The sequence below is a fragment of the Lonchura striata genome, chromosome 10 (genome assembly GCF_050655825.1).
Source record: "Lonchura striata isolate lonStrDom1 chromosome 10, ASM5065582v1, whole genome shotgun sequence".
In the NCBI taxonomy this organism is placed as follows: Eukaryota; Metazoa; Chordata; class Aves; order Passeriformes; family Estrildidae; genus Lonchura; species Lonchura striata.
This window is the reverse complement of record NC_140712.1, coordinates 24,290,758-24,317,403: the sequence shown is the minus strand read 5'-3', so window position 1 is coordinate 24,317,403 and position 26,646 is coordinate 24,290,758. Positions and strand designations below refer to the sequence as shown.

The following is a 26,646-nucleotide window of genomic DNA, read 5'->3' as shown; positions in this document are numbered from 1 at the left end:
CCTACTGGGAATGAAGGCTCGGGATTGGGATTTTAAAGAAATCCTACTGGGAATGAAGGCTCAGGATGGGATTTCAAAGAAATCCTACTGGGAATGAAGGTTTGGGATTGGGATTTCAAAGAAATCCTCGTGGGAATGAAGGCTTGGGATGGGATTTCAAAGAAATCCTACTGGGAATGAAGGCTCGGGATGGGATTTTAGGAAAAGTGTGGAATTCCGGCCAAGGGTGGCTCGGCTGGAATGTGGAAGTCATTCCCAGTGGCTCTGGGACACTCGGAGGCATTTTAAGGACGCTGGGGACAAATCCATGGATGGGAATGTCATGGAATGCCGTGGGTGGGAAGGGATTAAATCCCACTATCCCAGGGTGCTCCAGTGCCCACCCAACCTGGCCTGGAACATTCCCAGGATCCAGAGGCAGCTCCAGCTTCTCTGGGAATTCCACCCCGGCCCCTCCCGGGGGACAATCCCTTCCCAGGATCCCACCCAAATCCTGTTTTCCATTCCCTGTGTCCTGACCCTTCGTCCCTTCCCAGGGAACCTTTTCCTGCTTGTTTTTTCCAGGGCGAGGGGAAGAGCATTCCCAGCTGGAATGAGCCGGGAATCGCTGCTGATCCAAGGTTTTCCATGGGTTTTCCATGGTTTGCTGGAAAACAGGGATGGGAACGCCGGTGCCGCACTGACACCTCATGGAGAAATCGCTCCTTGCAATTCCAGCTCTCCTGGGACGGATTTTTGGGATAAACGCTCGGATTTTCCTGCCCAATTTGTCCTGATAAAGGTGGTTGGGATAAAGGGATATTTCCCTGGAATTAAAGGGAATGAGACCAGGATCTTCCCGGGAAAACCGGGAGATCTTGGAGCTGCAAGTCCAACATTTCCCCTTCAACCTCCGCCCTTTGCCGAGGCTTTGGAGGAAAATAAAAGAAAAATCAAAATAGAAATAAAACCAGAATTAAAATTAAAAGAATTAAAATAAGAAGAAAAATTTCGAAAATAAAATAAAATAAACAATTAAAATTAATTTAAAATAAAAATTTAAAAAATGAAAACAAATAAAATCAAAATTAAAAGAACTAAAACAAGAAGAAAAAATCATAAAAATAAACATTTAAAATTAATTAAAAATAAGCATAAAAATAGAAATAGAATTTATATTAAAATTAATTAAAATAATAAGAAAAATTTTAAAAGAAAAAGAAAATTTAAAATTAAAATTAATAAAAAATAAGAATGAAAACAAAAATAAAAGTAAGGGAGGCTCGGGAAGCGGCGCCATTCCCGTGGTTTTCCTGCCCCATCTAGCGGCGCTCCGGGACAGAGCTGCTTCCCACGGATCCAGCCAGGAGCTCTTGGAATTCCTGAGGGGCTGGAAAAGCTTTCCCTGTCCCACCCCGAGCTCTGGAATCCCAGCAGGGCGAGGAGCGGGAGAAATTCCAGAGGAGATCCCAGAGCTCCTCTGCTCTGCCCTGGAGCCAGCCTGGGAGAGCTGGGAATGTTCCCTGGAGAAGGGAAGGATCCAGGGAATCCTCAGAGCCCTGGGAATGTTCCCTGGAGAAGGGAAGGATCCAGGGAATCCTCAGAGCCCTGGGAATGTTCCCTGGAGAAGGGAAGGATCCAGGGAATCCTCAGAGCCCTGGGAATGTTCTCCTGGAAAAGGGAAGGATCCAGGGAATCCTCAGAGCCCTGGGAATGTTCCCTGGAGAAGGGAAGGATCCAGGGAGGGCTCAGAACCCTGGGAATGTTCCCTGGAGAAGGGAAGGATCCAGGGAATCCTCAGAGCCCTGGGAATGTTCCCTGGAGAAGGGAAGGATCCAGGGAGAGCTCAGAGCCCTGGGAATGTTCCCTGGAGAAGGGAAGGATCCAGGGAATCCTCAGAGCCCTGGGAATGTTCCCTGGAGAAGGGAAGGATCCAGGGAAATCCTCAGAGCCATTCCAGGGCCTGGAGGGGCTCCAGGAGAGCTGGAGAGGGATTTGGGATAAGGGATGGAGGGACAGGAGCCAGGGAATGGCTCCCACTGCCAGAAGACAGGGATGGGTGGGATACTGGGAAGGAATTCCTGGCTGGGATGGAATTCCCAGAGAAGCTGTGGCTGCCCCTGGATGCCTGGAATATCCAAGGCCAGGCTTGGAGCAGCCTGGGATAGTGGGAAGTGTCCCTGCCCTTGGGATGAGCTTTAAAATCCCTTCCAAACCCAATCCAAGCCATTCTGGGATTTGAGGATTCCAAACCTCGGGAAGAAAAGCTTTTCCATGGGCTGGAAACCCTTGGATCGAGGCAATCCCTCAAAATGGCGCCAGATTCCCTTTGCAGAACCGAGAGGAAAAATGCCCCAACCCCACCTCAGGATCCAAGCAGATCCCAGGATTTACCATCCCAAAAAACCCCCTCAGATCCCGGGTTTCTGCAAAGCCAGGGAAGCTGCTCCCCTTGGAATTCCCTGAAAACCAGGAAGAGGGTTTGGAATAAAAGTATTTATTGTTCATCTTGCAGGGACACACAGAAAGCCAATTCCCACCCTATCCGTGAGGAAATCCCCTTTTCCCCCCATTCCCACATGGAAAACATTCCAGAATTCCCTCACACCCCAAAGCAGCTGGGATGTGAATTCCCACTGCTCCCGGGATTTTGGGTGACTCTGGAATGTTCTGGCAGCTCAGTGACACACTTAAATATTCCAAATTCGTTCTTGCCAGAAGAAATCCACATTCCCAAGGTTTTCCTGGTTCCAGTAAAATCGGGAATGGCCAAAAACACCCTTAAAGTGCTGGACTGCAGCTCGGAATAGCAGCGGTTGGGTCTCCCAAAAGAGAGGGAATGACCGGAAAAGTTGGATTTGGGATGAAAAAACTGGGAAAACACTGGAAAAGCCTCCCAGGGAAAAGCCTGCTGGCACTGTCGGTAATGATCCGGCTCCGTTTGGAACTCCAGAGGGACCTTTTGGATTTCCCTGAACCTATGGAAAAGGACAGATCCATCCAGAAGTTCTTTGGGATCACCAATGGAACCATTTCCCAGCTTCCCTAAAAACCTCCGGGAATGAGCACAAAGCGGTTCCTGAGGAGCAGTGGCAGCAGAGCATTCCTCAGGCTGGGAAAATCCGGGATTCCAGCAGGAAAAATTCAGGGTTTCCTGCGCCTGCAATGGGAAAGAGACACAAAGAACTCTCAGGATTCATCCAGAGGAATTTTGGGAGCAGCCAACCCCCCATTCCCAGGTTTTGGCACTCCCAGTTCCCACACACAGCTCCTAAATAATCCAAGATTTAATCCAAGGAAACTCCATGAAATCCAGTGTTTTCCTTGGATTTTTAGGCAGGAGTAGCAAACCAAGTTTTGATTCCGGCTCCTCAATTCCCTCTTCCCACAGGGAGTTGGAATTTCCCAATGGATAACGTCAGCAAGGGGTTGAAGGTTCAGGAGAGGGAATCCAGGCCATTCCCAACCCTGTTCCAGTCAGGAATGAAAACCCAGAGTGGGAAGGGCAGTGAAGTTGGGAAAAGCACTCCTGAATTTTGGAAGTTGTCAGGAAAGAATTCCAGGAGCACTTCCTTGAGCTGGGCACGGAGCTGGAATTCCCAGGGATGCCTTATGAATAATTTGGGAAAGAGGGAATTCTCCAGAGCTTCCTTAGTGGTTCCATAATTATGCAGTTGGAATTTTAGCAGGAATTCGACCGCAATTCCTTCTTCCCAAAGGGAACTGGAATCCCAGGAAACTGGAACTTCCCAATCCCGAGAAACTGGAACTTCCCAATGGATAACGAGAGCAAAAGGTTAAAGGGGCAGGAGAGGGAATCCAGGGCGTTCCCGCTGCCATTCCTGATATTCCGCTTCGGAATGCAAACCTGATGTGGGAAGGGCAGCAAAGTCAAGGGGGGAAAGCATTCCCGAAGTTTGGAAGTTGTCGGGAAAGAATTCCAGGAGCACTCACTTGGGCTGGGCGTGGTGCTGGAATCCCGGTCCCAGCGCCGATCCCGCCCTCATCTCCACGGCCACGGAACACTGGGAATGCAACCCAAGTCAGGATCCGCCGCTTCCCACCCTTCCCAGCTCCCAGCATTCCCAAATCCTCAGCCAGAGGGGTTTGGATCCCCCGGCCCGGAATGTCCAAGGCCAGGCGGGACGGAGCAGCCCGGGAATGGCTGGATTGGGATGAGCTGGAGCTCCCTCCCAGCCCAAGCCAGGCCAGAATTCCAGGATCCAGGATGACATTCCCGGCTCACCCTGGTTTCCACGTCCGTCCATTCCGAGTCCGCGGCGTCCCCGGCGGGGTCGGGATCGGGAGGCGACGAGCGGCGCTTCCGCCTGGAACGGGAATTGGTGGAATTACGGCACAAACCTCACGGAATTTGCCGCATTCCAACACTGGAAAACCTCTTTAGTGTTCCTTAATAAATCTTGGATCCAGCAGCTCCAGCAGCCATAAATTTCTCCAAGTTTATGGGATCTCAAGCTGGATTTTCCCATTGGATCACCTGGCCTGGAAAAGGTTCCATGCACACACCGGGAATTCCACAATTCCAGGAGCTCAAATTAAAGGCTCCATCATTGGAACTTTGGGAATTCCAGGACTCCAGAAGCTCAAATGAAAGGTACCACGACTGAAATTCTGGGAATTCCAGGATTCCAAAAGCTCAAGTTCAAAGGTTCCACAAGTGGAATTTTGGGAATTCCAGGACTCCAGAAGCTCAAATGAAAGGTACCACGACTGGAATTCTGGGAATTCCAGGATTCCAGAGGCCGGACTCACCCGGTGGGAGATTCCTGCTTGAGGGTCTCAATGTCCGTGAACTGCACGGCCTGGCCCCCACCTCTGGTCTTGAACACGTCCCCCTGGAATGGGAAAAGGACAAGGAAAAGCGGGATTGGGAGAGGAACAGCGCCGGGATTCATCCCAGAATTCCAGCCCAAAGAGATACAGACACAAATAAGCTCCTCCCATTTCACTGCCAATGGATTGTTGCCTTTTTCCACAGGAAAATGCACAAATCGTGGGATCCACGGATCACGGGATCCCAAAAATCATGGAACCCCATAAACTGTGGGTTTCACAAACCATGGAACCCCACAACCCATGGAATTCCACAAATCGTGCGATTCACGAATCACGGAACTGTGAAAACTCCAAACTAAATTTCAGAGATTCCAAAGCAACATTCCCAAGATTCCCAAGGTCACTTCGAGGAGCTCGGTCTGGATCTCAACCTTGCGCCCAGCCTGGAGCACTGAGTGCCACATCCGGGAATTCCTTGGGCATTCCTTGGGAATTTCCCAGGGATGGGCACTCCAAACCTCCCTGGGCAACTCCACTGCCTGACCACCATTTTCCATGAAAAAATTCCCACTGAATTTCTGATGGAAAACACTGAGCTAGCTGAGCCTGGAACAGCCCCAAGCACACATCAACCAAGATCCAAACCAAGAGTTTCTATGGAAAACCTCTGGACCTAACCGTGAAAGATCCAAACCAAACTTCGGCAATTCCAACACAATATTCCCAACATTCCCAAGGTCACTTTGATGAATTCACTCTGGATCTCAACCTCGCCCCCAGCCTGGAGTGCCGAGTGCCACATCCAGGAATTCCTTGGGTAATTTAAACAAAATTCCAGTGATTCCAACACAACATTCCCAAGGTCATTTTGATCCAGCTGATTCTGGATCTCAACATTGTCTCCAGCCTGGAGTGCCGAGTGCCACATCCAGGAATTCCTTGGGTAATTTAAACAAAATTCCAGCCATTCCAACACAACATTCCCAAGGTCATTTTGATCCAGCTGATTCTGGATCTCAACATTGTCTCCAGCCTGGAGTGCCGAGCGCCACATCCAGAAATTCTTTGGGTAATTTAAACAAAATTGAATTTAAACAAAATTCCAGCCATTCCAACCCAACATTCCCAAGGTCACTTTGATGAGTTCACTCTGGATCTCAACCTCGCCCCCAGCCTGGAGTGCCACATCCAGGAATTCCTTGGGTAATTTAAACAAAATTGAATTTAAACCGAATTCCGTCCATTCCAACCCAACATTCCCAACATTCCCGGGATTGCCGAGGTCACCTTGATGAGCTTGGTCTGGATCTCCCCGTCGGAGGCGAGCTCCTGGTGGGTCAGCAGGTAGCGGTCGCAGCGGGCCAGGGCGCGCTCGCTGGGCGCCTCCACGGTGATGGCCCTGGGCACGCGCGGCTGCAGCAGCGTCTCCGTGGGCACGTGGCTCGGCGGCCGGTGATCCACCCAGCGCTCGCCGGCGCTGCGGGAACGCCGCGGCCGCAGCGGCGCCACCGGAGCGGCCTGGAACGGGAATGAGAGCAGGGAATGGGAAATGGGAAATGGGAATGGGGAATGGGAATGGGAACATGGAATGGGAATGGGAAATGGGAATGAGAACATGGAATGGGAATGGGCACTGGGAATGGCAGGGACAGGGGCCGGTGATCCACCCAGCGCTCGCCGGCGCTGCGGGAACGCCGCGGCCGCAGTGGAGCCACTGGAGCGGCCTGGAACGGGAATGGGAATGAGAACATGGAATGGGAAATGGGAATGGGCACTGGGAATGGCAAGGACGGCAGCCGGTGATCCACCCAGCGCTCGCCGGCGCTGCGGGAACGCCGCGGCCGCAGCGGCGCCACCGGAGCGGCCTGGAACGGGAATGGGAACATGGAATGGGAATGGGAAATGGGAATGGGCACTGGGAATGGCAGGGATGGCGGCCGGTGATCCACCCAGCGCTCGCCGGCGCTGCAGGAACGCCGCGGCCGCAGCGGCGCCGCCGGAGCGGCCTGGAACGGGAATGGGAACATGGAATGGGAATGGGAAATGGGAATGGGGAATGGGAACATGGAATGGGAATGGGAATGGGAAATGGGAATGAGAACATGGAATGGGCACAGGGAATGGCAGGGACAGGGGCCGGTGATCCACCCAGCGCTCGCCGGCGCTGCGGGAACGCCGCGGCCGCAGCGGCGCCACCGGAGCGGCCTGGAATGGGAATGGGAACATGGAATGGGAATGGGAAATGGACACAGGGAATGAGAACAGGGAATGGGCACTGGGGATGAGAACATGGAATGGGCACTGGGAATGAGCACAGGAAAGGCAATGGTTCGGTTCTTAGGTTGGATCCTGAGAGCACCACAAAGAGCTTGGCATCGAATTATCCATGGAACATTCCGGGCCAACTCCTATTTTTTGGGCATCAAATTATTCATGGAATACTCCGGGCCAACTCCAGTTTCATGGAAATTTTACCCCAGTGTTGTCCCATCTGCCACATTCCATTAAGTTTCCTCAAGTTTGGGAAAGCTCCTCCCAAATTTCCAAATCAACAGCACCAGCCCAAGGGATTGTCCTGCTTGGTTTTCCTAAAGTGCTCTTGGATTGAATCCTGAAGGCACCACCATGAGCTTGGCATCGGAATATCCACGGAATATTCCACGTCAAGTCATATTTCTTGGGAATTTTGGTCCAATCTGTTGCATTCCACACTGAGGAAGGAGGGAACAAAGGAAGGGATTGTCCCCATCCCCATCTGCTTTCCAAAAGTGCTCTGGGACTGAATCCTGAAGACAACATCAGGAGCCAAATAATTCCAGAGCTCCCAGTTTAATGGGAATTAGGGAAGAGAGTTAAAGCTGAGGCACACAAGAGGTTTATCCAAGGGATGCTTCCAGGCAGGACAAGCTCCCAGAAGCACCTTGGAAGCTGGGAAATTGCAGGAGGGATTGGAGGAGATATGAGGGAAAGGAAAAGGGAAACGCCAGGAAAAGGGAAACGCCAGGAAAAGGGAAACGCCGGGAAAAGGGAAACACACCGGGTTAAAGGGAAATTCCAGGAAAAGGGAAACACCAGGAAAAGGGAAACACGCCGGGTTAAAGGGAAATTCCAGGAAAAGGGAAACGCCAGGAAAAGGGAAACACGCCGGGTTAAAGGGAAATTCCAGGAAAAGGGAAACACCAGGAAAAGGGAAACACCGGGAGAAACATGAGGACACCCATGGCTAGAGCAGAGTGTGGCCACCTCCGAGCTCCCTAAAAGTGGAAATTCTCAACTTGCAAGGAAGCTCCAAAGACCAAGAGGGCGTTGAGAGCAGCCAGGCTGAGTGTGGGACCAGCAGGACACATTAGGAACAGCTCTACTCTACGATGGGCTCGAGGACAGAGAACCTTTAAGCCAGGCTCAGCCCCACTGGGCCAGGACTAACCCTGCAGCACGGATCCTCTTCCTGCTCTAGCTCCTCTCTATCCCTGGGCACCTCCAGCACTCGGCTCCAGCACATCCCTCTCCTCCTGGCAGGGCTGGGCCAGGCCGAGCCCGGCTCCGCTCCCGCTTTATTCCTGGCTTTGGGAATGCTGGCTGGCTCGCAGGAAGGGCCCCTCTGCTCCCACTCCAGCACGCAGGAGGCCACAGAGATGCTGCTGCAGGAGTTGGAGCGCCTGGGCGCCTGCGGGGCCGCCCGGCTGTCCCCAAGCCCAGCGGGGTCACCACAGCTCTGGGGAGAAGGGAGAGAGCAGTGAGACACGGGAGACTCCAAGCAAACAGGGACAGACCAGTCCAGGCATTCCCCGTTCCTCTGGATATCAGGGGGTGGGAGAATGGATGAGGAACAAACAGAGGAACAAGGGATTCGAGCTGCTCCAACTCAGGGCTCAAACTTCAGCAGGGATGTCACAGCACTGGGAAGAAGGGAGAGAGCAGGGAGACACAGGAGGGATCAGACAGGGACAAATCCAGGGATTTCCAGTTCCTCTGGATATCAGGGGGTGGGAGAATGGATGAGGAACAAACAGAGGAACAAGGGATTCGAGCTGCTCCAACTCAGGGCTCAAACTTCAGCAGGGATGTCACAGAAGGGAGAGAGCAGGGAGACACAGGAGGGGTCAGACAGGGACAAATCCAGGGATTTCCAGTTCCTGTGGATATCGGGGGGTGGGAGAATGGATGGAGAACAAACAGGACACAGAGAATTCAAGCTGCTCCAGCTCTGCCCCTGAGCTCAGCGGGGTCACCACAGCTCTGGAGAGAAGGGAAACATCAGTGAGGTGTCGAGCAATCAAACAGGGATGCCATGCAGGGAGAGACAGATCCAGGGATTTTCTGTTCCTGTGGATATCAGGAGGTGGGAGAATGGATAAACAACGGACAAGGAATTCAAGGTGCTCCAACTCGGGGCTCAAACTCCAGCAGGGACATCCCAGCTCTGGGAAGAAGGGAAGCATCAGTGAGACACAGGGACAGACAGATCCAGGGATTTCCTGCTCCTGTGGATCTCAGGAGGTGGGAAAGGGGATGGAGAACAAACAGGATTAAAGGAAGTCAAGCTGCTCCAACTCTGGGCTGAAACCTCAGATCTCTGGAAAAGGGAGAGAGCAGTGAAATACAGGAGACTCCAAGCAAACAGGGACAGAAAAATCCAGGGATTTTTAATCCTGCGGGTATCAGGAGGTGGGAGGATGGATGAAGAACAAACAGCAGACAAAGAACTCAAAGCAAGCTGCTCCAGCTCTGTGCTTGGGGGCTACTAATGACTAAAATCCCTGAGCTTCATCCCTAAAACCGCTGTTTCCTCAACCCAGCAGGTTTGGGAGTGACTCACGGGCGCAGGGGAAGGCGACACGGATCTCGGGAGAGCCTTTTCCCGCTCCCTTTCCCGGGATGGCCTCTCTGGCCTCTCGGCTCTGGGCTCGGTGACGATGGCCTTGAGCTGCTTCAGCTTCTCGTCCTTCACCCACAGCTTGTTCTGCATCTCCAGCTGCTTGGCTGCCACCCGCCGCTCCTGCAGGGACGGGGAGGGCAGTGCAAAACATGGAATTGCTGAGGCTGGAAAAGCCGCCAGGATCAGCGAGGCCAAGCTGGCTCTGAACCCAGCCTGGAGCCCTGAGTGCCATGGCCGGGTGTTCCTTGGATACCTCCAGGGATGGGGATTCCAAACCTCCCTGGGCAGTTCCAATGTTTACAACCCTTTCCATGAGGGAATTTTCCCAGGATCCCACCTGAGCCTGCCCTGGCACAGCCTGAGGCCTTTCCCTCTCCTGCTGTCCTTGTTCCCTGGAAGCAGAGCCCAACACCCTCCCTTTCCTTTCCTTCTTTCCCTTCTCTTCAATTCTATCCCTTTCCTTTCCTTTCCTTTCCTTTCCTTTCCTTTCCTTTCCTTTCCTTTCCTTTCCTTTCCTTTCCTTTCCTTTCCTTTCCTTTCCTTTCCTTTCCTTTCCTTTCCTTTCCTTTCCTTTCCTTTCCTTTCCTTTCCTTTCCCTTTAATCCCATCCCTTTCCTTTCCTTCTTTCCCTTCTCTTCAGTTCCATCCTTTTCCTTCTTTCCCTTCTCTTTAATTCCATTCCTTTCCTTCTTTCCATTCTCTTCAATCCCACCCCTTTCCTTCTTTCCCTTCTCTTCAGTTCCATCCCTTTCCTCCTTTCCCTTCCCTTCAATTCCCTTTCCCCTTACCCGGAATTCCCACAAACACCAACCAGACCAACAGATCCCTCCTTTAAGAGCACCCCACACCCCAAATCCCCAAATTCCCGATAAGCCGATCCCGCTTTTCCCCCCATTCCTGCACTCACACATTCCTTCTCCCACTTGAGGGAGGTCTCGGCCACCATTCCCTGCAGCCTGGCCTCCAGCCTCCTCTTGTCCGACGCCTGCCGCTGCAGCTTCTGGCTCTTGCTCTCCAGCTCCTGCTGCAGGTTCCTCTTGTCCTCCTCGTAAATCGTGGCTGTCTTCTCCAAAATCTCAATCTGCAGGAGGAGAGGAAGGATTTGGGTGGCAACACGACCTTCCAATCCAGCAATTCCTGCTGGTATTTCCCAGGAAATCGCAGTTTTCAGTTCTAAATCGCTCATCCTGCTGTTTTAAAAAAACCTCACCTTGTAGAAAAGACAACAAATTTGCAGTAGTTTCCCCCAAAATATTTATTCCCGATGGCAAGGAATTTGCCAAATGATCCATTAAAAAAAAAAAAAAGGGATTTGTGCTCCAAAATGACCCAGCTGACCTTGTACTCCAAGGTTTTAATCTTCTTCTCCAGCCGTTCCAGCTCCGACCTCTGCCCCGTTATGGTTTTCTCCTTCTCAGCCAGTTTTCCTTGGATATAATTCTCCTTGGATGCAACACTGGAGTCAAATTCTTGCAGCATTGTTTTAAAGGCAAGAACTGGAAGAGAAATGGGATATTTAATATTTTTTCTTTGATTTTCTGCCTTATTCCCAGAACATCCAAACCTCTGTTTTTCCCAACAGATTTAAACCCTAAAGTTTCCTCAAAAAAAAAAAAAAAAAAATGTTTGAAACCTTCAATCTAAACAAAAAACCTGGGGCAAGGGGGATCCTTTGAGGAATAATAAGGGCACCAAATCTGAGTTTTGCCCCGATGTTCCAATTTGGGGCAAATTCCTACCGTTTTTGGCAAATTCCTCAGCCAGCATCTGCCTCATTTTGTGGCGCTGCTCCAGGGCCTCGATCAGTTTTGGGAGGGTTTGGTCGTCGTTGATATCCAGGAGCTCGCAGGAAGGCAGGGGTGGGAAGCTCTGGAAGAACAGCTCAGCAGGAGATGGCTCCTCTGGTCCTGTGGGATGGGAAAATCCGTCAGCAGGATGGGAAAATTCCAAAGGGAAAGAGGCAGGACCGTGGAAAACTGGGAATGATTGATGGGATCCACGGGTTTCCAAAGAGAGGATGGATGGGAAAGGATTAAATGTGACATCCTCGATTCCTTGTTTTACTAAAAGCAGGTTCTGAACATCCAGGAACATCCCACAGTTCCCTTGGCACCATTTCCTGTCAGGAGCTGCAATGCTGGGGCCATGGATTCATCCCAATCCCGTGGAATTCCTTGGAAACTTCCACAGGGAGCTGAAGAAGGAAGAGCAGCAGCTCCCAGGGCACTGAGGTTCAGCCTGGTACAGTTAAGGCTCAGTGGAATTGATTTAAAATTTAATTCCCAGCCTTGAATTCCTAACAGAAAAACTCTGCTGGAAAATCATGGAATGGTTTGGGCTGGAAAGGACCTCCAAGTGATCCTGTTCCATGGGCAAGGACACCTCTCACCGTCCCACGTTCCAACCTGGCCTTGGACACTTCCAGAGATCCAGGGGCAGCCACAGATACTCTGGGAATACCATCCCAGCCCCTCCTCACCCTCACAGCCAGAAATGTTTTCCCCAAGATCCCATCCAAATTCCCCGTTTTCCAACCCGAATCCGGTCCCTGCGCGACGTCCGCCCATCCCTTACCCCAATCCCTTCCTACTGAGCCCCGGAAGGCTCCATAAGTTTTCCCCGAGCCCTTCCCTTTGCCGGGTGAAGATTCCCAGGGCGGAATGGCCTCACCTGGCGCCACGGGGCCGCCCCGGAGCTCCAGCCTGCGGGACAGCTCCTCCCGGAACGCCTGGTTCCGGAGGCGCCGCCCCGGCGTCAGCCCGCACAGGGGCCGGTCCAGGGGCCTGGCCACCTCCACCTCCTGGGTCATCTCCGCAAAACGCATCACTTGCTGCAAGAAAACGGGGAAAAAAGGAGCACCGGGAGCACCGGGAGCTGGCGGCGGGGCTGAGGCACCGAAGAGGGAAAGGAGGAATGATCCGGCCGGAATCGCGAGCGGCTGCGGTTTGGGATCATCCAGGAGCCTCCCCCACAAGGTGCCACAAAAGCTTGGGCAGAGACAGCTGGAATTCTTGGAATAGGAGGGGTTAAACAGCCAAATGGGGCTCCGTGGAATTCTGTGAGGAAGGAAAAGCTTTCCCACTTCCCAAGCAAGGAGCAGGTGTAATATGGAAAACTGAAGTGCTCAAACAATTATAATGCCTTATATCTCTTGGAGTACAAGAATCCAGGGAAAAACAGGAAAAGAAGAGGAGGAGGGAATGGAAAAAGGGAATTTACCAAGAATTCTGTGAGAAAAGAAAAGCTTTCCCACTTCCCAAGCAAGGAGTAGGTGTAATATGAACAGGAAAGACAGGACTTGGAGAGCAGATTTATCCCACAAAATTGAAACACTCAAATAACAATTATAATTCCTTATATCTCTTGGAGTACAAGAATCCAGGGAAAAACACAAAAAGAGAAGCAGGAGGGAATGGGGAATTTACCAAGAATTCTGTGAGGAAGGAAAACCTTTCCCACTTCCCAAGCAAGGAGAAGATGTAATATGAACAGGAAAAACAGGACTTGGAGAGCAGATTTATCCCACAAAACTGAAGTGCTCAAACAACAGTTATAATGCCTTATATCTCTTGGAGTACAAGAATCCAGGGAAAAACAGGAAAAGAGGAGGAGAGAATGGAAAAAGGGAATTTACCAAGAATTCTGTGAGGAAGGGAAACCTTTCCCACTTCCCAAGCAAGGAACAGGTGTAATATGAACAGGAAAGACAGGACTTGTAGGACAGATTTATCCCACAAAATTGTAATTGATGTGCTCAAATAACAATTATAATTCTTTACATCTCTTGGAGTACAAGAATCCAGGGAAAAACAGGAAAAGAAGAGCAGGAGGGAATGGGAAAAGGGAATTTACCAGGCTTTCCTCGTAGTCCTCAGCCTTGGGATTCACACACACGATCATCCGAACTTTCCCTTCTCCATCAAAATAGTTCTTGAAGAGATGAGTCAGTTTGGAATCTCTGTATGGAACCATCTGGGAATAAAGGCCAGGGAAAATCCCCTGAGTTTTCCTTATCCAGGTGATGAAATCCAAGGATAATTAGGGAAGGGCTGCCCACCTTGTTTGTTCCGTACAATTGGTTTTCCCGCAGAACCTCGATGCACGTCCTCAATGTCATCAATGACTGGTTGATATTCCCTAAAAAAAGCAAACACAAGGAAAAAAATCACTCCACGAGCAGCCCTTGGATCACGTTCCCAGATTAGTCAGAAGAATAAATTGCCTAATTAACAATATTTGTTAATAACTGCTCTAATTAACTGAAGTGGCAGAAGTGCTGCAGCGAACTTGCGGTTTCCAAACACAATTTGAGGTCATTAAATCCTAACTGATCCTAACAGAGCGCTTCAAGAATTCCTGGGATTCTTCCCTAGGAGACAAGATTAGCAGGAGCTTAATTAGCAGGGTTAATTAGCAGGGTGCTCCAGGGTGGGTTCCTACCTGCCTCCCGCAGCCTGTTCCCCTCGGCTTTGGTCCTGTTGGTTCTCTCACTTCCCGCCAGATCCACCAGGGACAGCTGGCTCAGGGTGATCTGCTCCTTTTCCTGGGACACAGAAGAAATCCTGGATCCCTCCAGATTCCCTCTGAAGGGCTGGGGGACACCTCATCCCAAAACACACTTCCAAAGGATGTGTCGGATACGAGCTCAGAGGGGTTGGGACAGCCAAAAGCTGTTTTTGGGATGTTTGGCAGATCCCTTCTGCCTTGGGCCACGGCACTGAAAGCTGTTGGATCATTCCAATTCCCAAATTTGAGATTCCCAAAGAAAGGAAGAGGTGAAAACCAAAGGAATCAGCAGCTCCACCCTCTGTTTTAACACCGAGCTTTATGACTAACTCTGTCACCTCCAAACCTGAGGCACAGGGAGCTGTTACCAAAGTAGATTCCATTCAATTCTTCTGGAATTCTCCTGGAATTCCCTGGAACTCACCTGGAGCACGTTGTCCCCATCAGCATCCAGAGGAGCCTGCGCCAGTTTGATGATGAACACGGAGTGGGAGCGGCTGGATTCCCGGTTCAGCTGCGTGTTGGCGATGCGCCGCTTCTTCTGCCCTGCTCAGACATCCCAAATTCCCAAAAATCCTGCTGCTTTCCCCCCGTTCCCACCTCCTCCAGCATCAGGGTGTGAGGAGAATGGGATTGGGAATGGGTTGGGAATGGGTTGGGAATGGGGAGGTCCTAAATGCCCGGAGAAGCTGTGGATGCTCCATCCCAAGGATGGAGCTGATCCAGAGGAATTTCCTCGCTCATGGATAATGTTTAAGGTGCTGGGATGTGGGATCAGCCCCGAATTAATTCCAAGATTTTTTTACCTCTCCAAAAGACTTCAAAAGCTTCCTCTGTGGATTTGACCTCCACTTCGGTGCAGCCCATCACGTACATGTTGTGGTTCTGGTCTTCCCGAAGGATTTTGGACTGGGGAGGTCTTTGGGATGGCGGGAAAGAGGGAAAATAAGTAAATCCCACTGGAGGGGAATTCTCTGTGCAGATTCCTGCCATGCAGATTTTCTTGGAGGGCAAAATTCAGTGGGAAAAGGTCAAAACTCAGAGGGAAAAAATTCAGAATTTGCAGGGAAAAATGTCACAAGTCTGAGGGAAAAATGTCCAAATAATCTGAGGGGAAAATGCTCAAAAAATCTGAGGTGAAAAGGCCAAAGATTCTGAGGGGAAAATGTCCAAAAATTCTGAAGGGAAAAGGCGAAAAATTCTGAGGGGAAAATGTCCAAAAATTCTGAGGGGAAAATGCCCAAAAATTCCAAGGGGAAAATGCCCAAAAATTCCGAGGGAAGAAATTCAGAATTTGGAGGGAAAATGTCACAAGTCTGAGGGGAAAATGTCCAAAAATTCTGAGGGGAAAATGTCCAAATATTCTGAGGGAAAAATGCTCAAAAATTCTGAGGTGAAAAGGCCAAAAATTCTGAGGGGAAAATGTCCAAATATTCTGAAGGGAAAAGGTGAAAAATTCTGAGGGGAAAAGGTCCAAAAATTCTGAGGGAAAAATGCCCAAAAATTCCAAGGGAAGAAATTCAGAATTTGGAGGGAAAATGTCACAAGTCTGAGGGGAAAATGTCCAAAAAATCAGAGGAAAATCATCCAAAATTCTGAGGGAAAAATGGTCAAAATGCAGGGAGAAAAAGTCAAAATTCTGAGGGGAAAGCATCAAAAATTCAGAGGGAAAAGGTCAATTATCCATCTAAAATATGGAAGACGGAATACAGGACATGGACACACAGCCAGGATTAGTGACGCTCCAGCTACCGCTCTAATTAGCAGCTATTTAATTGCAATTAATTGCTTTGGTGGCAGCTATTGCTTTTCTACAAGCACACAGAAGCAAGGAGAGCATCCTAGTTGTTCCTAGGAAAGCAAGGGAAAGCAGGGAATTTTCTGCTTCTACTCAAGGAAAACAGCACTGGAATAATGGGAATAAGACATTGGACACATACACAAAGTCTCCATTTCTCACAGGAGTGTTGCAATTGTTCCACCTACCAAAAAAATGGGGAAAAATATTAAATCCTTGATTTCTGCCTCAAATCTTTCCACGCTGCAGCTTTCAGAGGAAGAAATCATCCCAGATTTTTTTATTTTTTAGGGTGGGCTTTGGGAATAAACACCTTTTAATTTTTAAATGTTTTTTTTTTAAATTTTATTTTAGTGTTTAAAATTTTACTGTTTAAAAAGCCATTTTATTTTAAAATGCTTTTAAACCATTCATTGTTTAAACACTGAATGGTTTAAAAGCATTCCCAGAGTTTCAAACCCTTCTGGAATGAGGACCCTGGAGACAGCTCCCAGTTTGCTTTGCCTTCGTTAGTCTTTGTTAATCAACCACTCCCTAATTAACATAGGACTGAGAGGCTTCTTTAATGGAGTTGGAATTTCAATCCATGGATTCCAAGTGGAATTTGCAGACTTTTCCTATAGATTTTAGACAAGTGCACACCTTTGGAAAAAATGTCCCAAATTTCTGGTTTTATGGGAATTACTGATATCAAGTGGAATAATATGGAAATATGGGGCACCAAACCAGTGTTTTCCGCTTTTTCCAAGGAAAAAAAAGCTATGGAATGGCTTGCTCCAAGTTGAAATCACCTGTTAGAATAGGTTGGGAATTTAAGTGGGATACAACTGCCCGATTATTTAAATATTTGCTTACTAATCACCCAGCCTAACGAGGGAGGGAGCGCCTCGGCCATCAGTACTGAAACATTCCTGGCTGGACTCCTTTCCATGTGTTTTTAACAGTGATTCCCAGGAATTCTGAGCCAAGCTCCCTATGGCTACAACCAAAAAACCAGGGTGGAGGATCCTACGAAAGCCTCCCAGGACTGGGAACACGGGAATTCCCAAACTCCCTCAGGTTTGGTGGGCTCCAAGCAGATGGTGGATGTCGGACCAGGACGCAGCCGCCGCTCTCATCCCAAACCTCCTCCAAGCCCAGGCGGGGAAAATCCCGGATTTCCCAACTCACTTGGGTTTGATGGAGTCACAGGGAGCCTCCTCCAGCAGGTCGTAGATGTAGTTGTTGTAGATCTCGATGTAGGACACGAAGACGCCGTAGACGTTGTCCTCGTCCACCTCCTCCGCCCGGCAGCGATCCTGCGCGTCGATCATGTCGGCAAACTCGGGATCCAGCTGCCTCCTGCGGGAAACGGAGGGATTGGGAACAGAATTCCCGGCAGCCCGAACGCGCCGGGGGCGGCTCGGCGCGGATCTGCGCGGTTGGGTGGGGAAACGCGCAATATTCGGCAAAATTCCCAAATTTTGGGGGGTCCTGTGCGGGGCCAGGAGTTGGAATTCCGTGATCCAGCCGAGGGAGTTCCATGGTGGCAATTCCATGATCCAACCGAGGGAATTCCATGGTGGGAATTCCAGGATCCGACTGAGGAATGCCTATGGTTGGAAGACTGTAATCCAACTGAGGGAATTCCACGGTTGGAATTCCATGATGGAAATTCCATGATCCAGCTGAGGAAATTCCACGGTTGGAATTCCATGATCCAACTGAGGGAATTCCGTGGTGGAAAATCCAGGATCCAGCTGAGGGAATTCCATGGTGGGAATTCCAGGATCCAGCTGAGGGAATTCCATGGTGGGAATTCCATGATCCAACCGAGGGAATTCCATGGTGGGAATTCCAGGATCCGACTGAGGAATGCCTATGGTTGGAAGACTGTAATCCAACTGAGGGAATTCCACGGTTGGAATTCCATGATGGAAATTCTATGATCCAGCTGAGGGAATTCCACTATGGAATTTCCATGATCCAGCTGAGGGGATTCCATGGTGGAAATTCCATGATCCAGCTGAGGGAATTCCACTATGGAATTTCCATGATCCAGCTGAGGGAATTCCATGATGGAAATTCCATGATCCAGCTGAGGGAATTCCACAGTTGGAATTCCATGATCCAGCTGAGGAAATTCCACAGTTGGAATTCCATGATCCAACTGAGGGAATTCCATGGTGGAAATTCCATGATCCAGCTGAGGGAATTCCATGGTGGGAATTCCAGGATCCAGCTGAGGGAATTCCATGGTGGGTATTCCATGATCCAACCGAGAGAATTCCATGGTGGGAATTCCATGATCCAACTGAGAGAATTCCATGGTGGGAATTCCATGATCCGACTGAGGCATGCCTATGGTTGGAAGACTGTAATCCAACTGAGAGAATACCACAGTTGGAATTCCATGATCCAGCTGAGGGAATTCCATGGTTGGAATTCCATGATCCAACTGAGGGAATTCTGTGGTGGAAATTCCAGGATCCAACTGAGGGAATTCCACGGCTGAGGGGGAAAAATGTCCAAAAATTCTGAGGGGGGAAAATGTCCCAAATTCTGAGGGGGAAAATGTCCCAAATTCTGAGGGGGGAAAAGGTCAAAAAATTCTGAGGGAGGAAAATGTCCCAAATTCTGAGGAGGGAAAAGGTTCGAAAATTCTGAGGAGGGAAATGTCCGAAAACTCTGAGGGGGAAAATGTCTGAAAATTCTGAGGGGGGAAAAGATCCAAAAATTCTGAGGGGGGAAAAGTTCCAAAATTCTGAGGGGGAAAAGCCCCAAAATTCTGAGGGGGAAAAGCTTCCTCCAAGCTGAAATCTCTTGTTAGAACAGCAGGAATAGATTGGGAATTTCAGTGGGCTACAACCTCCTCATTAATTAAATATTTGCCAATTTTTTCCCCAATTTTTCCTCCATTTCTTCAAGGGAAGAGCCCAAGAGAGGTTGAATGCCATTTCTAGGGAATAAATTCCCTCTGCTATTCCCAGAGTCACTCACTTCCCAGCTGGAGTTTTTGGGGTGGGCAGCGCCTCTCTCCTCTGGCGTTCCAGCAGAGCCTCCACCTCGCTCTGCACATCCACCCCGTTCTTGTCATCCAGCTTGAAAACCTGAGGGAAAAACCAGGAATTTCATCCCATTCCAACATCCAGGTGCTGGCCAACTAGGCATTATTTGGTTAATTAATTAGTCTGATTAGGCTGGTATTAATTTATGAATACCATGCCACTCAAAGGCACTCTGACCCAGCAAGATCTCACAAGAACAATTTGCAAAATAATGTTTTAGAAAAGCTCCCAAGGATGAGAATTCCAGGGTTATTTCAGTATATTTTAGGCACCACAAATGCACGCCTTTGGAAAAATATCCCTAATTTCATGAGGAGACAATTAATTTTTGGTTTTATGGGAATTACTGAAATGAAGTGGAATAATATGGAAAAATGCGGCACCAAAGCAGTGTTTTCCACTGTTTCCAGGGGAAAAAAAAGCTATGGAATGGCTTCTTCCATGTTGAAATCACCGTTTAGAACAGGAGGAATAGATTGGGAATTTCAGAGGGATACAACTGCCTAATTAATTAAAGATGTTCATTAATCACTCATCCTAACGAGGAAGGGAACACCTTGGCCATCCGTACTGAAATATTCCTGGCTGGATTCCTTCCCATGTGTTTTTAACAGATTTTTCCTAGGATGGGCTTGGGCAATAAGCACCAAGCCACTGAACTCTTTAAAAGCATTCCCAGAAATTCAAATCCTTTTGGAACGAGCCCCCTGGCATTGGGTTTTTGGGTTTTTTTTTCCTCTTCCAAGCCCTCCAGTGGCAGGTTTGGAGCAGAAATCCACGGATGTGGGGCTGCGGGGAGGCTCAGGGGAGCCACTCACGAATCTCTTGGCCTGGAAGGGGCCGATGCTGTTGAAGATCATGGCCAGGCAGCGGGGCAGGAGCCCCCCGTCCCCAGGAGATCCTGTCATGGTGTGGGTCTTCCCGCTGCCCGTCACTCCGTAGGTGAACAGGAGACCTGGGAACGCAGGGAAAAGGCAGGAATCAGCGGGGCTGGGAAAACAAAACCAACCTCTTGGAGACGAACCCGCTGGGCAGAAACGCTGATGTCTGACCCCAGCTCAGAGGCTGCATGATTTCTTTATTATAACTGTGCTAAAATACATTAATACACTATTTAAAGGACATACTAAAACTACAAACCTGCTTTTTCTAACTCCCACATCTAACTCACTCACAACTCGTGCCCCTCTCTGAGAGCCCAGCCCCAGGTGGGTTGGATTGGGTTGGGTTGGATTGGATTGGATTGGATTGGGTTGGATTGGATTGGGTTGGGTTGGATTGGATTGGATTGGGTTGGGTTGGATTGGACTGGATTGGATTGGATTGGGTTGGATTGGATTGGGTTGGATTGGACTGGATTGGATTGGGTTGGGTTGGATTGGATTGGATTGGGTTGGGTTGGATTGGGTTGGATTGGGTTGGTTGGGTTGGATTGGATTGAGTTGGGTTGGATTGGACTGGATTGGATTGGGTTGGGTTGGATTGGATTGGATTGGATTGGATTGGATTGGATTGGGTTGGATTGGATTGGGTTGGATTGGGTTGGATTGGATTGGGTTGGATTGGATTGGATTGGGTTGGGTTGGGTTGGGTTGGTTGGATTGGATTGGATTGGGTTGGGTTGGGTTGGGTTGGATTGGCCACCAGCTCCAACAATCCTCACCAGAATCCAACCAAGCATCACCCCAGGTAAACAATTCTCCAAGGACATTCCACATGGGAAAACAAGGAGCAGAAATAGAAATTATTTTCCCTTTCTTCTCTCTGTGCTCCTCTATAAAAATCCTGAGAGGGAGAAGAACGTGCCTGCCACATCTACCCAAATATTCCACAGCATCCAAAGTGCTGGCAGCTCTGGCTGGTGGTCAGGGCTGGGAACATCCATCATCCTCTCCAGGAGCCACAAACCAGCCCTGGCACTGGTTCTGCCATCCCTGGAATATTCCAGACTGGATGGGGCTTGGAGCACCCTGGGATACCGGAAGGTTTCCCTGCCCATGGAATGGGGTGAGCTTTAATGTGATGGTTTAGGAAGTGATGCTTTTTTGCTGTTTGCTGCTTTTTTTTTGGGAGTTCAAAACCTGCTTTGCTAAAAGCCCAAAATGCTGATTTTGCAATTTGCAACTCCCACAAACCATGGGAAAACTTGAGAGAGCGGGGAGAAGGATTTGGATGCATAATTCATGGAATTCCAAAGGCAGGGACACCTCCTGCTAAGCCAGGCCGCTCCATCGACACTTCCACAGCATGGGATCATCCATTCCCACCCAAACCACCCCAGGATTCCCATTCCAGAAAGAGCTTCCAGGGGTGAGCTGTGAGGAGCTGAGCCACAATTCCAACCAAACCTCAGGAGCCTTGGAATCATCTATTCCCACCCAAACCATCCCAGGATTCCCATTCCAGAAAGAGCTTCCAGGGGAACGGCTTCCTCCAAGCTCAAATCTCTTGTTGGAACAGCAGGAACAGATTGGGAATTTCAGTGGGATAAAATTACCTCATTAATTAAGTATTTGCCCTTTTATTTCCCTATTTTTTCCTTCATTTCTTCAAGGGAAGAGCCCAATGGAAATTAAATCCCATTTTGTGTGAGGAGCTGAGCCACAATTCCACCCAAACCTCAGGAGCCTTGGAATCACCCATTCCCACCCAAACCATCCCAGGATTCCCATTCCAGAAAGAGCTTCCAGGGGTGAGCTGTGAGGAGCTGAGCCACAATTCCAACCAAACCCCGGGAGCGCTGAAATCCTGGCAATTTGAGCTCTGCTCACCGTTCTTGCCCCGGATCAGATCCTCCACCAGAGGTTTGGCCACCACGTCAAAAAGCTCCTTCTGCACCACCAGCGTGCCAAAGACCTCCTTGAAGGAATACTGGGTCTGCCAAAACAGGGAAAACCACCCTGGAATTCCAGCTCCACGGCCTGCAGTGGCCAGAAGGATCCCACGGAACGGAGAATTCCCAAAGCACAGCGAAAACTGGAATTTCCTTCCAGCTCCCCCCGGAATCCAAGCAAAGGAACATCCACCGTGGCCAAAGTGGAGCTGTTCCCTCATGGAATTTTGGTTATTTTGGGCTTTTTTCCAGTCCAGCCTCAAGTTTTCAGTCTTAAATTTCAAGCTGGTTTTATTTTTTTCGTGAATTATTTTAATCAATTTTAAAATTAATTTTAATAGCCCTAAATTTCAAACCGGTTTTATTTTTTAATAAATTATTTTAATAAATTTTAAAACATATTTTAATTGTTGATGGTTGTTTTTCCACCAAAACTCTTCCTTGGGGCAATACCTGAATTCCAAATTGCTGAACAAAACCTTGTTTAATTAAATTAACATTCCATTAATTAAGCTTTGCCTGTTTTATATTTAAACCTTTGAAAACCCCTTAACGCCCTTCCCACAGGAATTTTCCAGCTGAAATTGCAAACAGAAGATTCCACATCCCAGCTGAGATTCCCACCGGGAGAAGCTGTGGGTTCCTTTTCCCTGGGATGTCCCAAGGCCAGGTTTGAGCAGTGTGGGATGATGGATTCCCATGGAATGCCATGAGTTTGAGGCGTTCCCGTGGATTTGACGGATCAGGAAGTGATTTTTTTTTTTTAATCCCAGACGGATTTTTGGGGTGGAAAACCTCGGGATTCTGCACTCCGCAAGTGCCACAAATCATGGGAAAACTTGGGAGAGGAGGCTCTGGATGGGATTCATGGAATTCCAGAACTTTGGGTGGGAAGGCTGGGACAGCTCCGGCTAAGCCAGGCTGCTCCGAGGCGCTTCCAGGGCCGGGGCAGGAATTCCAGGCGGATTCCCGGCGGGAATGCCGTACCGCGCGGTACTCGCCGTTGCGGAAGACGCGGTATCCCTCGGGAGGGTGGATCTGCAGCGTGGTGCCGCTGAGCACCTCGATGCAGCATTCCTGGTCCGCCCGGCTGAGCGGCCGCACGCGGCAGTACACCTGGGAGAAGGGAAAACGGGAATCAATCAGCCGGGAATAAACCGGGAATCAGCCGGGAATCAACCGGGAATCCACCGGGAATCAGCCGAGAATCAACCGAGAATCAACCGGGAATCAGCCGGGAATCAGCCCGCTGTACACCTGGGAGAAGGGGAAAACGGGAATCAATCAGCCGGGAATAAACCGGGAATCAACCCACTGTACACCTGGGAGAAGGGGAAAACGGGGATCAGCCGGGAACAAACCGGGAATAAACCGGGAATCAACCCACTGTACACCTGGGAGAAGGGGAAAACGGGAATCAATCAGCTGGGAATCCACCGGGAATGCACCAGGAATCAACCCACTGTACACCTGGGAGAAGGGGAAAACGGGGATCAGCCGGGAATAAACCGGGAATAAACCGGGAATCCACCGGGAATCAGCCGGGAATCAGCCGGGAATCAACCCGCTGTACACCTGGGAGAAGGGGAAAACAGGGATCAGCCGGGAACAAACCGGGAATAAACCGGGAATCCACCAGGAATCAACCGAGAACCAACCCGGCTGTACACCTGGGAGAAGGGGAAAACGGGGATCAGCCGGGAATGCACCGGGAATAAACCGGGAATCCACCGGGAATCAACCGAGAGTCAACCGAGAATCAACTGGGAACCAACCCGGCTGTACACCTGGGAGAAGGGGAAAACAGGAATCAATCAGCCGGGAATCAACCTGGAATCAACCCGGCTGTACACCTGGGAGAGTGGGAATAAACCAGGAAAAAACAGGAATCAAGCGGGCAGTACACCTGGGAATGAAGCCTGGGTTAAAGCCGGGAATTTCTCACTGTAGGAATCGGGGATCTCGGGATGATCCGGCAGTAAAACCGGGAATTTCTGGGTGCGGGAATCGGGATCCCGGGACCATCCCGGCAGTAAAACCGGGAATTTCCCGGTGTGGGAATCGGGATGATCCCGGCAGTAAAACCGGGAATTTCTGGCTGTAGGAATCGGGATCCCGGGACCATCCCGGCACTCACCCCCACCGGGTCCTTCTGCGCGGGGTTCGTGGCTTTCCTCGGCCGCCGCGGCGTCCTGGCCCTGCCGAGGGGAGAGAGTCAGGAGACACCGGGAACGGCGGAGCGGGACACCGGAGGGCACCGGGAACACCGGGATCACCGGGAGCACCGGGAACACCGGGGGCTGCAGGAGCACCGGGATCACCGGGAACACCGGGGGTTGCAGGAGCACCGGGAGCACCGGGAACACTGGGGGCTGCGGGCAGCACCGGGAGCCGCGGGCAGCACCGGGAGCCGCAGGACCACCGGGATCACCGGGAACACCGGGGGCTGCAGGAGCACCGGGATCACCGGAGGGCACCGGGAACGCCGGGGGCTGCGGGACCACCGGGAACACCGGGAACACCGGGGGCTGCGGGCAGCACCGGGAGCACCGGGAACACCGGAGGGCAACGGGAACACCGGGAGTACCGGGAACACCGGGGACTGCGGGAGACCCGGGAACACCGGAGGGCACCGGGAACACCGGGAGCAGTGGGAGAACCGGGAGCACCGGGAACACCGGGAACACCGGGAGCACCGGGGGCTGCAGGAGCACCCGGAGCACCGGAGGACACCGGGGGCTGCAGGAGCACCGGGTTCACCGGCAGCACCGGGAGCCGCGGGAGCAACGGCAGCGCCCGGAGCACCGGGAGCCGCGGGCACCGCCGGAGGGCACCGGGAACACCGGCAGCGCCGGGAGCCGCGGGCCGCCGCTCAGGGCAGCCCCGAACCCGCCTTCCCCGGCCCGTCCCTCCCCGCCCGGGGCTCCCGAGCCACTCACGCCGCCTTCATGTCGCGGCCGCTCGCTTCTGTCGCGACAGCGCCCGGGGCTGGCGGCACCGGCCGCGCGCGCGCCCGCCGCGTTCAAATCCGGCCAATCAGCGCGCGCGCCGCCGCCGACGTCACCACGCACGGCGCGGTCCCCGTGGCGACGCCCCCTGCTGGCGGCGGTGGGCGCAGAGGACGCGGGTTCGAATCCCGCCCCCGGCCGATCCCGCTTTTCCGGGATCTTTCCGCTTTTTATCGGTTTAATTCCAATATTTCAGGAGAAACCCTGGAATTCAGACCGTTCCAATCCCGTCCCCGGCCGATCCCGATTTTCCCGGGATTTTCCCCCGTTTTTGTCGCCTTAATTCCAATATTTCAGGAAAAACGTGGAATTCAGACCGAATCCCGCCCCCGGCAGATCCCGGTTTTCCCAGGATTTTCCCCCTTTTTTTCGGTTTAATTCCAATATTTCAGGAAAAACGTGGAATTCAGACCGTTCCAATCCCGTCCCCGGCCGATCCCGATTTTCCCGGGATTTTCCCCCGTTTTTGTCGCCTTAATTCCAATATTTCAGGAAAAACGTGGAATTCAGACCGAATCCCGCCCCCGGCAGATCCCGGTTTTCCCAGGATTTTCCCCCTTTTTTCGGTTTAATTCCAATATTTCAGGAAAAACGTGGAATTCAGACAGTTCGAATCCCGCCCCCGGCCGATCCCGATTTTCCCGGGATTTTCCCCCGTTTTTGTCGCCTTAATTCCAATATTTCCGGAGAAATGGTGGAATTCAGACCGTTCAAATGCTGATCCCGGTTTTTCTGCGGTTTTTTTTTCCTTTTTTATCGCCTTAATTCCAATATTTCAGGAGAAATGGTGGAATTCAGACCGTTCGAATCCCACCCCCGGCAGATCCCGAATTTTCCCCCTTTTTATCGGTTTAATTCAAATATTTCAGGAGAAACGGTGGAGTTCAGACCGTTCCAATCCCGCCCCCGGCCAATCCCGGTTTTCCCGGGATTTTTTCCCCCTTTTTTTCGGTTTAATTCCAATATTTCAGGAAAAACGTGGAATTCAGACCGTTTTCAGGGCCTTCCTGGAGGTGATTCAGTCACTCAGTTAATTCCCATCCCAACGGGATCGAGCGAATTCCCAGTCTGCAGGGAATAAGTGAATTCCCAGTCTGCAGGGAATAAGTGAATTCCCAGCCTGTTGGAAAGAATTCCCAAACTGTGGAAAGGGTTTCATTCCCAACACGTGGAAAAGGAGTTAATTTCCAACCCGGTGGAAATGAATCCCAAACTGTTGGCAATGAGTTAATTCCCAACCTGCTGGAAATAATTCCCAACCTGAAGGGAGCGAGTTCATTCCCAACCCGATGGAAATGAGTTAATTCCCAACCTGGGGGAAATGATCCGTGGTGGAAAATAACCGTGGAAATGTGGGACGTGTGGGAAAAACCGGGCAGAACGAATCCAGGGAAAAGCAAACGTCCTGCCCAGGGAATGGATTCCAACGGGGAACTGGCGAGAGGATTCCATTCCTTTTAAATTCCAGGGAATTCCCATGTTTAGTCCAAATTCCTGAACGTTTCCACTTCAAGGATATTAAAAAAAAATAAAATAAAAGGGATAAAATCACCGGAAGGAGCCTGACATTCCTGCTTTTTTCCTATTTTTCCAAATCCACGTGGCTTAGGAGGGATGAGGGAGGTTTGCAGGAATTTCATCCCAAATTCCTTTGGCATTTGGTGTGGATCAACATTCCACAAGTAAATATCCCGGTTTATTTTTTCCTTGGAACAACTGGGCACGGAGCTTTCATTTCTCCTGGGAAGGGAATTGAGGAAAATCCAGAGATTTTTGGTAAAAAGCAGGAAAAATCCTCT

The 26,646-nt window shown here is 50.6% G+C and overlaps 1 protein-coding gene across 7 annotated transcripts; it reads right to left on the bottom strand.

The window, feature by feature from the left end:
- Positions 1 to 2,460: 2,460 nt before the first annotated feature.
- On the bottom strand, positions 2,461 to 24,863 carry KIF23 (kinesin family member 23). Of its 7 annotated transcripts, XM_085589046.1 has the most exons (24): positions 24,779 to 24,863; positions 23,977 to 24,037; positions 22,827 to 22,955; positions 21,778 to 21,883; positions 19,825 to 19,961; positions 18,939 to 19,048; positions 17,130 to 17,300; positions 16,102 to 16,143; positions 14,968 to 15,080; positions 14,586 to 14,707; positions 14,096 to 14,198; positions 13,713 to 13,792; positions 13,508 to 13,627; positions 12,326 to 12,485; positions 11,395 to 11,562; positions 10,994 to 11,151; positions 10,563 to 10,736; positions 9,596 to 9,775; positions 8,204 to 8,491; positions 6,064 to 6,294; positions 4,753 to 4,835; positions 4,226 to 4,307; positions 3,934 to 4,004; positions 2,461 to 3,139 (listed from the first exon to the last, which is right to left on the bottom strand). In XM_085589046.1, exons 1-24 carry the CDS (start codon positions 24,787 to 24,789, stop codon positions 3,124 to 3,126), a joined length of 2,916 nt encoding a protein of 971 aa, XP_085445172.1. In that variant the 5' UTR covers positions 24,790 to 24,863; the 3' UTR covers positions 2,461 to 3,123. The 7 variants fall into 7 exon arrangements, with proteins under 7 accessions (XP_085445172.1, XP_085445177.1, XP_085445175.1 ...); XM_085589051.1 differs by lacking the exon at positions 16,102 to 16,143 and having other exon boundaries at positions 23,977 to 24,139; positions 24,463 to 24,863; XM_085589049.1 differs by lacking the exon at positions 8,204 to 8,491.
- Between the last annotated feature and the right edge of the window lie 1,783 nt (positions 24,864 to 26,646).